We start from the raw sequence: 15,446 nt of genomic DNA, 5'->3' as shown, positions 1-15,446 counted from the left end.
TCCCAAACACTAACTACTGAAAAGAAAAAATGCCAGAGCGAGTGCCATCTTTTTCTCAACTAGGTCTGCCTGTTCGGTTATTTGCCAATACCCCACACTCATGCAAAACTCTGCCTCTGACTGCGGACCATGCCGGCAAAGCAAAGATAGAGGAGGCGGGTCATGCATGCGCGTAGTACCTGACTAGCGGTCGTCTAATGCAATGCACCCTGACCGGCGTCGCAACTCTATTCGAAGAACATCAGCAGCCAAGCTTCAGTTCTGGCAGAAGTCCCCAGTGGGGAGTGATTTATAGTGCATAGCGATTACCCAAACTCTTGTGTAAAGTTCCCTGTCAGGCTACTGTTTTTAGCCTCCTATTTCTGGGGCTGATTTACATTGTACTGTTTGTGTAAACTTCATGCATTTTGTGAGAGAGAAAAAAAAATTCAGAACAATGTCTTTATTGGGCAGGAACTACTACAGGGTACAATAGTGCTTGTTCTCACTGACACTTGTGTGCCAATTTTCTGTCAACTTCAGTTTTGTGACTAGGCATTTCTGACATGGAATTTAGTGTGCTGTTTATGTAGAGCTGTGTTTAGGGGACAGTGCAAATGTGCTGCTTTATGAACACTCTTGTCAACTTGTTCCAGAGAACTATGCATTCAAGGATCCCCCACAGTCACATAATGGATACTTAACCTTCTCCTGCTGGTCCTCCCCCTGCTGTGCATTGAAATAGACTAGCAACAAATAGATTCCTTGCTGACTCTGGACTCAGTACCTCAGATTGTGGGTGACTCTGCAGTGGCTATTAGTCATTCCTCAGATCATTCAACCTATCCTGCTTCCTGTCTGATTCTTTCAGCTACCATGAAGTGGGGAATCTGTCACTTCACTGGTTATGTCCAAACCAGGAATGGGAGGGTCTTTACTGAATCTGGGAGATGCACTGAGGGATGCTGCTGAATGTAGCCAGAGTGTCCCCTTGATGGGTAGAAGTACCTTCTCAGTCTCATCAGCTGTATCAGTAATGGTCAACCTTTATCTGAATACTTTGTTAGAAAAGATTTTGTTTGGCTAAGAAGCTGTTATAGTATATTTAATCATCCTGGTGCTTGGACATCTGAACCATTACTGGGGAAAATTTGTCAGATTTTGACATTAACAGGACAACTCCTGTAGATTCCCAAGCCCAGCTCATTTTAGAGGAAACTTGGTCCACACACCCTTTTCTGAGGAATTTCCCTTTTCTCAGACTAGCCAGGATAAATGAGGTGTTTGACTAACCCCCCCCTCCCGATTTGAGGAGCTGTATATGCCTCATTAATCCATTGTTACCTTTTGGATGTTTTTAATGCTGCCTGTAATAACCCTGATTTTCTACCTACAATTCCCAAAAAAGCAGGCTTTATTTATAATGCTTCCAAACAATGATTTGTTTTCCCACCTCTCCAACCCTGCAACAGTACCCATACTTTTGTCAGCTGGGAGCAGGCTGTTGTCTTCCCATCCTTCCCCTATGAAGGAAGGGAAGCTATTGAATAGAGTTAGAGAATATTTTCTTCTCTGGCATAAGTGACTAATCTGGAATTTTTTTTGTACAGACAGCTATCTGCCACCCCCCCCCCCTCGAATAGTGTCTCTCTAAATACCATTGTTTCTAAAATTTCTCTGGTATCAAAATGTCTCTATAGCCACTGCTACAGTATTGAGGAAATACACCTAAGTATGTAATTGTGTTCTGAGGTAATGCCTGAAATTTAATTTCAGCTTTAGCCAAAGTTTTTATTTGGCCCATCTCAGGTCCTCAAACCAATGAGTGAGGGGAAATGTAATACAAGGAGTTTTCAAGTGTTTTTTTTTTTGTGTTGTGTGTGTGTTTTTTTTTTGGGGGGGGGGTGTCTCTGAGCCAGTCAGTAACTGCAGACTCTTCAGATTTGCCTGTGGGGCAGTTTCAGTTAGGGTAAAGGTGCAAGGCTTGTCAAACTCCTCCGACTAAGGTTCATCTGTGTTTGAGGGTTGTGCTCCATTCCTTAATCTCATCTGTGGTTCCAGGGACCTGCTTGGGTGAACACCAGTGATGTGCTAGCAAGCAAGGGGGCTCCAGGTTATAGCCTGTCTGCAATGGTGTGCTGAAGAGCTACCTCCCAAGCTAGCACCTCCAGGAATCTTAAAATTGTCAAGGAAAAGCATGAGGCAGAGACGCTGAGCAGTACCATGACAAACTGTTTTGAATGGAAATTGAACTAAGCAGTCTTCCAGGAACTGATCTGTTCATGGTGAGCATGGTCTGGTCTTCATAGAGGGTTTTTTTTTTTTTTTTTTTAAAGAACAATTCCTTCATTCATGCCCAAGGTTTTCAGAGTTCATCTTTAATCAAGGCATCAGTCTCCCAGTGTTATCTGGATCCTCTGCTAGTGAGATAAGGTTCTACATACTTTGGATGTGCATAGGCAGCTCAGGTAATATCTTGCCAGAACCTTTTAGAAAAGGTGATCAGTTTTTGACGTGTCAAAACAGATTATTCCCAGATTGTTCTCTATATTGCTTTTTGTTCCATCATGGTAAACCAGTTTTAGGCGGTGTAAAGGTAATTAGCTTTGTCAACAGTGGCATAGTGGAACAGGATAAATTCTAGAGGCATCTATATGAGCCTTGTATATACCATTTGCAGGCATTACAAACTTTTATAGATCAGGACTGTTGTCCAGTGAGCCCTTCTGCTCAAGTTAAATAGACTTTGGTATCTGGTAATTGATCCATACAGCCTAAAAGGCTACCACAGTGATAAATGAGCATAGTACAGTGGAGTTGCATTTACCCATTGCGGTAGACATTCAAATTCCTGCTGCAGTAGCTGCACCCAGCCACAGTCCCCATTTTGTTGTTGTGCTCTTTGACCTTTTGGGCAAGAAAGCCCAGAAAACTCATCACCCTCACCCCTCCACAGGGCTGCCCAATATTCAAAGTGAATGTGTGGGAGGGGGACCGCTTTTGGAAGCGGTGTCGGTTGGGTCTTGGGCAGGATAAAACTCGTACAGCACAACTACTTCCTCAACAGCGAGGGGTTCTGTTATCTGTTATGGGTAACTATTTTACTTTTTCCTCTGATCCTGAATCGTATGCTCTCCTTGGTGGTTAGAGAACCTGTGCTTCCTATCGTATAGGTGAAGGGATTCTATTCAAGAGTTTAGTGCCAAAGAATATAACCTGGAGAGCAGTTCTCCCTGTAGCATAAGCTTATCAAATCATTATGGCTACATTTTATTTATAAAGCTCTGCTAAGCATAATATTTTCCATCCATGATTTGATATTGTAAACACACAAGGTATCCCTGCAAATGGTCCATTGAGATCAGAAGGTAATGTCAACCTTAGCAAGCCCTGATACTTCTCATTTGGCTTTTTAGTAACCGTGTAGACCCAAAAGATGCTTACTCCCATTTCCACAGTGTTCAGAGCTTTCCTCTAGTTGTGTGCTTGGGTTGCATTCAGTTCTCTGGATTACGGTCTAGATTACTTGCAGCTCCAAGGGTGTAAGTGTCTAGCTCCATTGATGTCTAATGTCCTGCAGCCTGCAGTGAGTTAATTTGCTCATGTTAAAAGGTTCTTTCCTGGTGTCGGGAGTCCTTTGATCTGAAAACACTAGCTGAGGATAGTCAAATCCTGAATGCTTCCTCAAAGGATAACTCTTCCTGGATGTCCTCTTGATTCTTTTTGCAAAAGGCACTTCTAACTCCTGGAGTTTGTCTAGTAAATCAGAATAACTCAGGATTCCTAGGGTTCATGGCAATCATGATTCTTCTTGCAGGATGCACAAGAACTTCAATGGTTCTTGCATTCTGGTTTTGAAATTCCAATGGATGATTTGTGGGTGGGTTGTCTACAGTAGCACGTGCAGATTCTATATTCTCATCTTGTAGCTGATCATACTGCTTAAGCAGCAAAACATTATCTTGTCCCCAACCTATTTCCTTGGGGATAAGGAGAGAGGGGGACACTTCTGCCACACTGGCATTCAAAATCATAAATTACTAGGGTTATATATGGAAGTGTGCTAAAAGCTTAGAATTTTCTACTTCCCTGACCCCTAAGGTAGGTCTTGTGTGAATCACATTTGTCTCTACACACTTGGAAGGCACATTTAGAAACTAATGTCCCAATACTGTTTCCAGGACCTCTGCTTCGGCTTGTTTTGTTTGAGTATGTAATCAGAACTTTGATGACTTGGGCAGAAATTGTTCACCTCTAGGCTGTTTTGTTTGCATGGAAATTGTTCTCCTCTGTGCTGTTTGTTTGGGCCTGCTGCTACTCTGATATTTAAGCAGTGGATGACTGAGGTAAATTTTAATGCACAGGGTTTCTGGGACTTTCAGGTCTCCAAATTCTTCCCTTCAAAAACCTCTACCACTTTTCTCTGCTTGCTTTGCTCTTTGAAGTCTGCCCAGTGACGAGCAGGTACCCAAGAGAAAATGGCATGATTGTAAACCCCAAAACCTAAAAAGAAATTTGCCAAAAAGGTTGGGCACCAGCTTTAGAATGACTGACTGTCATAGAACTGGCCACTTCATTTCTTTCTCTTACCCCTAGTCCCATACTTTCAAAATGTGCCCCTCAGTTTAGCATGGTGTCAGTTTTAGACAGATGGGTCTTAAAATGTGAGTGGGTGGCCGCGGTGGTGCAGTGGTTAACGTTGCCATCTCACAGCAAGAGGTTTGCTGGTTCGATCCACTGCTGGGGTGTCTTCTGTGCAGAGTCTGCATGTCCTCCCTGTGGTCGCATGGGTTTTCTCACACATCCCAAAGACATGCTGTAGGTACTCGAAATTGGCCCTAGGCATGAGTGCTTTCTGTAAAAGGTTGGGCACCGGGCTGGCAACTCTACATAAAGTCCACTGCCAATCATGAGCGGACAGGTGATCCACTGTGGTGACCCCTAACCAGGAGAAGTAACGTTACAGCTAGCAATGGCTAGATTCTCTTAGCAGGGGAATTCCTTCTTGCCCTTCAAACCAAATGGAGGGAATTATGGGAAATGCTGCCTAGGATGGAGGAGGGAGCAAAGAAAACTGGTAAGGGAATGGGGAAGGAAACAGAGGAGTGAATAGGCAAGAAAAATCCAAAAAGTATTTGGAATAAGAGGTGTGTAGGGACCTAAGCAAGGAAAAATTCTATGGAAAATTGCACACTTGCCCATAAAAGTAGATGTTTGAATGCTTCACTGCTGCAGTGATCTGTTGTATCTTGGTGCTCAACTTCAACACATTTTAGAACAGGTGTCCTATAGTAACCTTGAACCTCAAGGATACCATCACGTTCTAGTAGCATACAAATTCGGGTGGTTTGTAAGTTTTATCTGGGCATATATTCTCCACATTTATTGGGTTATCTACTGCACCAAGAGTGTCACGTGTCTAGCTCCTATTAGTGGTTCTCTGCAGGCTGCAAGGTATCTGCCCAAAGCAGGAAATGTGGTAAAATTACAGAAAAATGCAGAGTCTATCCCTAGATGCTTGGAGTTCTTAAAGTTGATCCCATCTGGAGTTTTGGATAAATGTACAAAAATACTTACCTGACTTGCCCTAAAACGCAATCCTGTGTAAGTATGCTAAAAGCCTTTTTACCTCCGTGATAACTTGAACTATTCATGAACTTCATGTGACTGACTTCAGCCAGGGAATCCTCAGAATTCTAGGCCTTTTTGCTTCTGTTACCCCAATTATGTCAAGCTGCATATGAGAGATTCACCGCTTCCTTTAAAAAGCGGACCTAGCATCTTTACCCCCTATTATTTCTGGTCCAAGCAGTTAATGAAACCGATCACCTTGCCAAAAAAAATCCTCCAGTTTGGAATCTATTTTGTACTCGCCTTATCTGTTGTATCCACCTCTTCTGATTTGTGGGTAATTGAAGACTGCTTTTACTTCTTGCCCTGCCATCTGCAAGGCGTGAGTAAAGGTTGCAAGCCCACATGATGGGGGGAACCCTGACTGTTTTCCATAGAGAGAGGGTCGCTCTGCAGACTAACCAGCATTCATACCAGAGATGGTCTTGGATGGCTTGATTCAAAGTGAATATTTTCCAGAGCCCAAAAACAAACTTCATGCTCTGGATGTGTATGAGCAGCTCTTACCTTGACTGAACAGAGTCCTTCACGAAAGTTGACCAGCTATTTCCTATACTGGGAGTAAGAAGGGCCAATTGTGTAAATGGACCATTTTCTAGATGGTGGTTCTCTATTGTATTTTGTTACTCCTAACTTGGCAAAAACCTGGCAGGTTTAGGGCCCTTTCTATCAGGGCCTTGGCCTTTTTGATGGTATATTAGGAAAGTATTACAGAAGTGGCTATTTGTTCCTCTATCCATACCCTTACAAAGTACTACAAATTGGATTCTTTAGGTTTAGAGCAGGCTTTGCAAGGACCTTGCTCCAGGGGATCCTGGAACCTTGTACTTCTCTCTGGTTGGGTAAGCTTTGGTAGTCTACCCATGGGCTTCTGCAACAGTGTTGCACATGCCCATAACCATATCTGAGTTTACTATTCTGCAGTAGCTGTATCCACCATCCCCCTTTTTGTACATGCTGTAGGTTACAATTCTTGATGGTTGGTGTGGTCAGTCTTTCATTTGTTAATATTGTTGGCTTGGATGTTTCAGAATAAGTTCTGCTTTTTTCTCTAATTTGTAGTCCCTTTGGCTATTTTTATATGCATTCCTCCAAAAATAATATCCTAATGGTGGAACGGCATGACTCTGGAGGAGTCAGAGCTTTGGGAAGCTGGCAAAGTACTGTATCCTTTGACAGGATACAACACGGGCTGCTGCAGCAGTGAAGCATCTGAACGTTTACTTCTATGGGTAAGTGCAATTGTATTGTCCATTTGTTAAAAAATTTTTTCCTTACTTTGGTCCTTGGCCATCTTATTCCAAATGTTTCTTGCCAATTCCTTCCCCATAGTCTTACCCGTTTGTTTTCTTTGTTCCCTCCTCCATGCTTCCCCATCTAGACAATACTTTCCAGTTATCCCATAATTCCCTCCATCTTCCCCCTCTCTACCTTTCTCTTCGTTGCTCGTTAATCTGAATATTTAATTCCAGTGTATAGGCTGGGAGCTGTGGCATGCACCTTCCCACACCCCTTGATAATATCTGCCCCACTTTTTCCAGTCTCCTTTTTGCCATCCACTCTTAACAGCTTTCCTTTGGATCAATCAGAATATTGCTCATAATATGGCAGATTAACAGGCTGCTCAACCTAACTGTAGTCGTCCTTCATAGGACTGTGAAAGTCTCTCCACCTTTATTAGTCTACCCTTTTGTTTGTACCATGGTTGACCTAGTGTTCCACTTTCCATTTTTCCTATTCTTGCTGTTTTCCAGAACACCTAAAGGATCATTAGTGCATTTTCAGTTTCAGTGGAGAGCAGACATCTTCATAAAGCATTAACTTGTTTTTATTCCCCTGCTGTTAATATGCGTTAGTAGGCCAGGAGAGGGGGCAGGCACATTTGCCTTGTGCATGTTTCCATCTCTATTTGACTGCTTCTATTGATCATGACATCTCACTCTAGTTGCACACAAGCTGTGTTCCATTTTCTAAGTGTGCCTCCAATCCAGTGTGGATGCCAAGGAGTTTGGTGAATTTCTTTGTATCCATATCGTGAACAAGAGTTGGTTATGATGCAACACTTCAACTGTGTGGTAAGTAGCATTGTATAAGGTTTTTCATTTTTTTTACTTCAGTCTTTCTGTGTAAAAATTGCACCCCCTCCGTGTATATGGCAGTGTTGCACGCACCCCCCTCCATGTATATGGCAGTGTTGCGTGCACCCCTCCATGTATATGGCAGTGTTGCGTATATGGCAGTGTTGCGCGCACCCCCCCTCCGTGTATATAGGTTCATAGGCTATCTGCCCGAGGGCATTTATAAGCCTAGCCAGAGTGTCTGCTTTCATCACCCCGTTGATTAATTAACTGATCCTCTGTCAAGCAGAGCCAATGAAGCGATTCCCAGGGGTGTATTTTCTGTTTATTTGTCCTTTAAGTAAAAGGATCGTACTGGACACTGAGCTTAGACATATGTAAGCATGTATTTAGACTTTTAAGCTAAACTGTGTGTTCATAATGAAGAAATAAATGGTTGGTTTAACAGTTTTACTATATTTACAGTGAAAGATTTAATATATTTCATTTAACTAAACTTATTGTATTTTTAAATATTAAATGCTTCCTGAATGTCATTAAATTATAAGCAATAGAGTTGGTAACTTAAAGACTACATAAGTTGAATTTTTGTTCAGCTTTAGTATGTACACTGCTGGGTTAACTGAATGTTGTATCTAAGTACTATGCCAATTAGAAGTACAAGTTGTTTGTCTGTCGGCTTTTTCCTGGTAAGGAGTTGCCACAGCAGAACTGCAGTCCGCTAATGATTGGCAGTAGATTTTTACGAGACACCAAGGTGCCCACTCGACACCCTGTCTTCAACAAAGGCATGCCCATTTATGCATGCATGTCTTTTGAACGCTACCCAACCGCGGGGAGGACATGCAGATTCCACACAAGGCACTCCCAAGCCGAGAATCGAACGGGAGAACCTCTTGCTTTGAGGTAACAACGGTACCGCCGCACCACCGCGGCATAGTTAAATGTGCAAGTGATTATGTTTTGTTCCTGTGTAACATCCCTTTCACTGGTCATTTATGAAGCAAGTAACACTTGAAGCATGAGAGCAAAATAATGTTCCATTTCTGTCTGAATGCTGGCTTTTTCCTGCCTTGAGCTATTCTAAAGAAAATCTAGGTCAAAGTTCATCACTGATAAAACAGAGCTTTTCTTTTCTTCCAAGTATGTTATGTGCAAAATCTACTCAAAATAATTTTTGTTTTCTTAGAAATGAAAAATTGGTAAAACAAAACCTACAGTAATGTTTCATGTTAAGCTGTTATCATATAATTTGCTTACATTCTGCTGAATAGCTTACATTGTGGTGGTATTAATTCTCGCTGTACATTTTAATGGAAAGAAGTAAAAGTTAGATGTTTGTTACCAAGCAGAATAGCTTAAAAGAACGAATAAGAATGAGAAACTTGAGGAAATTAGCAGCTGCTGTGTGCTGTGAGTTTTCATTTTCACATGCTGTAATCAAACTCTGATATAAGCTTAGACCAGAATAGCAGTTCACAATGGCTAGAAACACTTTCAAAATAAACAAGCGGAAATTATTTTATATATAGTCAAGATTGCTTGTAATACTAGAATTTACAAGAAAAGTAAATGTCTTATGAATAATATGCAAATACACAAGGCATTTATTTAATATAAAAGATTAATAAAAGCAGTAGTAAAATTAAAAATATACATGCATACTATGATCTTTAATAGGGAGCTGATTAATTGGCTCTTTGATGGGAGAGTTTAGAAAATACAAGATACACAGAATAAGGCAGAACATTAGTGGGAACATAAAACAGAAAAATAAGTAACAACCTGAAAAGAAAGATGTAAATTACACATAGCTGCATATGGCAGAAATGTGAATGTACAGGATCTCGTATAACTTGCCTAGAAAATCATATAAAAATATTTGAAAGTAATCTGAAAGCTGAAATTGAAAGCTTGGTCAAGTGAACTTTGAAGCTTTTTACATGTCAGATTCACTAAGACTACCTGAAATAGCTCATTTTATAAGTCATAGCTGAAATTTGTCTGTTTTTATTGCTAAATTGGTTCATCCATTTTGATGGAAAGTAAAGTTTATTTTTTCAACATATTTGAATCCAGGAAGGAAGAATGGGATTTGAATTGAACGCATTGTAACTTCTGAATACAGTGTACACTGCAGATATTTTGACTCCATAGAAACAGCAAGATATTCTCTTTGACTTCAGTAATGTACATATTTTTATGGCAGTGTTGCGCATTTTCTGTATTCCCAGCTTGATTGTTAGACAGTAGCTTCACATGGCTTACATAGTTTTTCTTGGCAGTGTATCTCGGCTTAAAGCATTTGCCTATGTTTTGAGAAGTGTAGGTCATACAGTTCCTTTGCATTTCTGCATACTTTGTGTATGGATTGGTACTATTGTAATATCTGAGAATATTTACTTCTATTCCTTTTTTTTTCTTCCCCACCCCTTCTCTGAAGCTCGACCTGGTTTGTTTGATTTAACAGGAAAAGCAAAGTGGGATGCATGGGAGAAACGAAAAGGTGTGTATCATTTTGTAGTACGTAATCCTGCATCTGCTAGAATTTCATTTAAAAATGGTATGTCTTTGCTTGTATTAAATTACTGGCTCATAAATGTGTAACAGAAGCTGAGATGTAAACTCTAAATAAAATGTCATGTAAAATGTGCGCTGGTGGGCGCGTTACGTTTGTATGGTTGTCCTAGTTGGATTTTTGCCATTTTCATAGGCATGCTCAGGTAAGGTCCATATCAAATAAAACTGTATAGTGCAAGGGTAATGAGAACTACTAGCATTTGCAACCGCCTTATGTTTGCATCATGGAGTACTTGGTCTCCAAATTTGCTGTTGCTTGCTTGGCACAGATCTCTGGAGGTTGACTGCTACATCTGTCTGCAGCTGACCAGTTTAGGAGAAAGTGCAGTTATAGGTAGATTAGGTTCCATTCACTTGTAAACTATTTTCAACCCTTGGGCTGCAGTGATGTCTGGGGTGCCAAGGCTGGTCCAAGTCTAGTACTGGTCTGGTTTAAAATACTTCGACAAGCCTGCAATATGATGCAAGCATTAAACGGGTTGGGTAAGATATTGACAAGTTTATAAGGTATATTGTAAAACCAGGCATGTCCTGTTTCAAAAGTATCATAATGTCTTCATTTTTAACTCTGGTTTAATGTATAAACTTGGGGTCTGAGCTCTCCAGTAAGCCCAGATTTTTAATCTAGAAACTATCTGCACATTGGATTATTTTGCCATTACTAGCAGAATAGAAGTACAGTGAGTTTCTGTTGCTGTGATCAGAATAGCACATGTTAACCTTATTTTAAAATTGGACTAGGTTTGATAATAGTCTGCTTGAACAGAGTTGTAAATGTTCCCTAAAAATTTGTGCTGTAACTGTTGTGGTAGGTCACATGCACAGATTACAGTCAAACAAGAAGGGATCCAAGGGGGCATCTCTTTGAGATGCTTGCTATAGAGTATTTAAATTTCATTTTTAATTTTGGACTTCATTACTGGATGAGAATTGCCTTGCCGTAGATACCAGTGCAGTCAGCTTTTCCAAGCAGCAGATATGCCTCTTGGGGGGAAACTGCGGATAAATGCCTTTAAAAATGTAGAAATAACAGTACAGCTACTTTGGGACTGCCTTACATTGTCAGTCAGTATTTTGCATGCAATAAGAAAATGTTGCATGTTTAGTAAAATTGAGGTTTAGTATGGTCCTTGCCAGGGAGAACTCCTTGTTTTAGTCTCTACAGTTTCTGATTCTTTGCCTCTAGTTTGGTACCAATGTTTCCAGGTAACCAGACTTATTTACCTGCAATTCTATATAAACGACACCCACTATTAATTGCCTTGCATAGTCAGTGATGTTGCATCTGATCTCTCTAGGCACCCACTTAATTTTTGGATTATACTGAAGTGTTTCATGCGTTTGTAAGTTTTTAAGCAGCATTATCCTCCTGGATGATTTAGACCTCAGTTTACCTTTAAAGCTAGTATTTTTCTTGTGTAACTTCCTGACTTGGTCTGTCATTTTGTTACTGTTACAAATGTTCACCTTGATCATTGTTGCAGTAGCTCTGGCTTACATGGCTTGTATCCTGCCAAGGATGTAATTGCTGGCCAGCTTCCAAAGCACCTTCCACACACTCAAACTGTCAGCTTGAGTTGAGCTAAACTAAAACGTTGCGTGCTTCAGAGCTTTACTGCCACTGAAGAGGCTTTTTGAGGATTGGCAATCGGATTGTGCTTTGGTCAGACAAGGTCCCTTTTGGGGAGGGGAACTTGCATTTATCACTGTCCTCTTCAGAACATTATTTTACAGCTAGAAGTGCTGTTTTTTAATAGACTGTCTCGAGACTGTAATGTACTTTTTAATAGAGCACTAGTTGTAGTGTTGACTAAATTTTCTGGCCAGAACTTTTTTTTCCTTATTCAGACTGGCATAGTGTTTTGAAAGTGCTTTTTATCAGTATTTGCTGCTGGGGAAAAAGCCACCACCATTGACTGGGGGTTAGCCATGTCCTATGTGTTTGCTGGAGTTCTCTCTGACTGGGAGAGCCAGTCTTGTGAGCCCTAAGAGAGAACAGGGAAGGTTTGCTGTTGTGCTAAAAATGCTGTGCCCATCCCTGGGGAAGCCAACACAGTTGTCCCCATTTTTCTTGTCCAAATAAATTGGAAAACCAAAAATCTACTCCTCGGATTCCTTGAGATAGTAGTTGACTGGATCTGGCTCATTGTTTAATGCAGGCTATGGATCCTGTTTGTTGCAGGCTATGGATCCTGTAAAGTAGTGGGAAAAGGATTCCTCTTAGATTCTGACTTTGAACAGGATTATGCAGGGATGAAGTTGGATTTTTTCATCTGGTTTCCAATTCTGACTAGGGAGAGCTCAGTTTCTGATTCTTCCTGTAGTGGGTTTGTTTTTTTGAGACTATTGCTAGAATGTGCCAATGTTTTCAGTGAGAGAACACTTTCTCAGTCCTTCAGAAAATATCAGTTTTGCAAAAGGATTTTCTAGGAACTTGACCCAGCAATTCTCTCTTCCCCTGCTGCTAAGCACTTCCTACTTCTGGTAAGGATGGGAAATTGATAGGTTTGGGGAAAGTGCATACTTGCAACTTCGGGTTTCAGAAGTCAGGTTCATATGTTCTGACTAATTGAATCTGCATTAAATTTTCTGTTGCACAGGTCCTTACTGTGTACAGTGTGCTTGGGACTCTTATTGGTGGCCATAGCCCTGGAAGTAGCGTTTAAAGGAGGTTTACACTGCTGTATGCTTAGAACCTTCCAGACTTTAAATGACATTCTCCCTTTGATAGAGATTGATCACTTCTGCAGCAGAGATGCCAATGTGGGATGAAAGGGGCAAGCTGATTCTTCCAGATTGTGCATGGGATTTTTTCTCCCAGTTTTGGCAGAAAATGATCCAAATAAAAGGCATTTTAAGAAATAATGGCAGGGGAGTTCCAAAAGGAAGTGTAACCTCCCAAAACCAAGGACAGTCCAGTATGACTAGTCAAGAGACATTTTGATCCACTCCACTCCACTCTGGCTCCCTTTTTCTTACAGGAAGTCTTGAATCTCCATTTTTCTCTTTGAACAGATGGCTTCAGACGAGTTCTGAATATCATTCATCAGATTTACAGATGGCAGTGGGAAGACATTCCTCCTTTCCAGGGATCATTCCTCATCTTCTAGTTCAGATTCTTTCCCCTCTGTTCATTACATGCTTTTCCAAGTGGGGAAAGTTTTAAGGATGTTTTTGGTGTCAATGAAAGAAAATGCTTTGAGACCAGTTGTGGATTTTTCTTTCCAAAATCTGTTCAATAGTACTGTAATTCAAAATGGTCACTTCTCAGTCTTGCATCTTCCAGGTTTCCTGGTAACATGGTAAGGTAACTTATAAGATGCTTATCACATCTCTATCCACCTTTTAAGGTTGTGTACATCTAGGTCATTGTCCTTTCTCTGCCTTTAAACCTTTGGACTATCCACTGCCTTAAGGGTGTTCAATATCTAGCTTCAGTTTTAGCTTATTGCAGGCTAGTGTCCACAGTTTTCCTTTGCAGAGCCACTGCCCCCCACAGAGGATGCAGACAACTATGGTGGACAGTGTGCCAATGCAGTGTACAAGCACCTGTACAACTGCAGGGACTCTGCCATACACAACTAAAATCTGCTCCTCAAGGAAGCACAAACCTGTCTTGTGGACATCCTCCAACAAGCTTGCAACAAATGGAAAACTGCTGTCCAAGGGTAAAAAGGAACAAATTCCAAATAGGAAAAACTCATCCTTGGCCTTGGCCTCAACAAGCAAATTAGATCTCTAGTAAAAACCTCCAAGCCAATTATGAATGGAAACTAGCCTCTGAAACCAAGGGGGGAAAAAGTCACCTTCAGTTATGTCAGAAATGTCAAGGGCAAAGCCCAGGTTTGTTCCGAATTGGTACTTACAGTATCACTTGCACTGATCCTGTTGACTTGGCCAACCTGCTAGCAGATGGGTTCAGTGCAGACTTCACTTGTCAAAGTCCCTTTTGACATCCCCAATACTTGTCTTGCACCTCACATCTCCATAGGTTGTGCTAAGGTCCCTATCAAGGCAAAGAACACAGCTTCCATGGGACCTGATAGTATCCCAGGCTGTATTCTGCAGAATCTCCAGGAAGCACCCTATTCAACCACCTCTTAAATACAGGCTTCATTCCAACAAACTGCCATTGTCGTCCCATTAGCTTGACTAGTCTGATCTGTAAAGCTGTGGAGCGTATTATGCCTCTTCTGGTTTGAGATCCAATCTGCAAGCAGTTCACCCCACCCAGTTTGGCTTCGTCAAGGGCAGATTTTGCCTATTGAACCTGATGGACAGTCACCAAGGCCCTGGATGAGGGAGTCGGTACATGCAGCTTGCCTTGACTTGGTCAAGGCCTTTGATATGCTCCCCGACTGTGGCATCATCAAAAGCCAATACAGCTTGGGAGTACATCCCTATCTCATCAGGTGGGTGGCCAACTGGCTTACTGATAGGACCCACAAGGTCAAATAGGCACCTCCACCTTCAACAGCAGACCTGTTACTAGTGGTGGACCCCAGGGATCTGTCCTGGGACCCCTTACTGTTTTGGTATTTGCCTGGACCTCTGAAGTAGATGCCAAAGGCCTGTGGCTGACCAAGTTTGTGTAAAACTAAGTTGGGTGCTGCCACTGGACTCCCCAAATGATAACCTACTGCAATGGGGTCTCACAGCAACACATGACTGGTGCCAGAGTCATGGCCTTAAGTTAAATGCAAATGTGTTGTACCATTGGGCAAAAACATGACGCCTACTGATTACCACATCGACTGCAATCTCAAAGCGCACAACCTGTGGTGAGACCTGGGTACTCGGGCTGATGACCGTATCAGTTTGACCATGTGGCGGCAGTAAGGCCTATACTCCATTAGGCCAGTAATTGAGTATAACACCTCATTTGGTATGTACCCCTCCAAACACCTGCACCAACTGGAAAGACCACAGAAATACCTCCAGAGAATCCATGGCCTCCAACACGGCCTCCAACACCTGTCCTATGCAGACGGGCTCAAATCACTGTCACTACTCTGTATTGTAAAATTGCTTGGATCTGATCTGTCTCGACTACAGTGCAGTTTTGGACCTAATGGGGTGGGGGGGGGTGACAGGTGGTGCCCCTAAAGCTTAGTAACCACCTAGTGATTCAGAGCATCAGGAAACCCTTTGAGATCTGTTAACACCAGCTAGGATTCC

At 41.7% G+C, this 15,446-nt stretch overlaps 1 protein-coding gene across 1 annotated transcript in view; it reads left to right on the top strand.

Moving 5' to 3' along the window:
• DBI (diazepam binding inhibitor, acyl-CoA binding protein) overlaps positions 1-15,446 on the top strand; it is a 99,916-nt gene that overhangs the window by 24,570 nt on the left and 59,900 nt on the right. Inside the window, exon 3 of the mRNA XM_044074995.1 lies at positions 10,132-10,194. Coding sequence (XP_043930930.1) covers positions 10,132-10,194 — 63 coding nt within the window. The remainder of the gene's footprint in view (positions 1-10,131; positions 10,195-15,446) is intronic.

This window comes from Protopterus annectens, chromosome 6.part0 (genome assembly GCF_019279795.1).
Source record: "Protopterus annectens isolate FY-2018-M chromosome 6.part0, PAN1.0, whole genome shotgun sequence".
NCBI classification, from domain to species: Eukaryota; Metazoa; Chordata; order Ceratodontiformes; family Protopteridae; genus Protopterus; species Protopterus annectens.
Note: the sequence above shows the minus strand (reverse complement) of the source record. Positions and strands in the feature narration are given on the sequence as shown.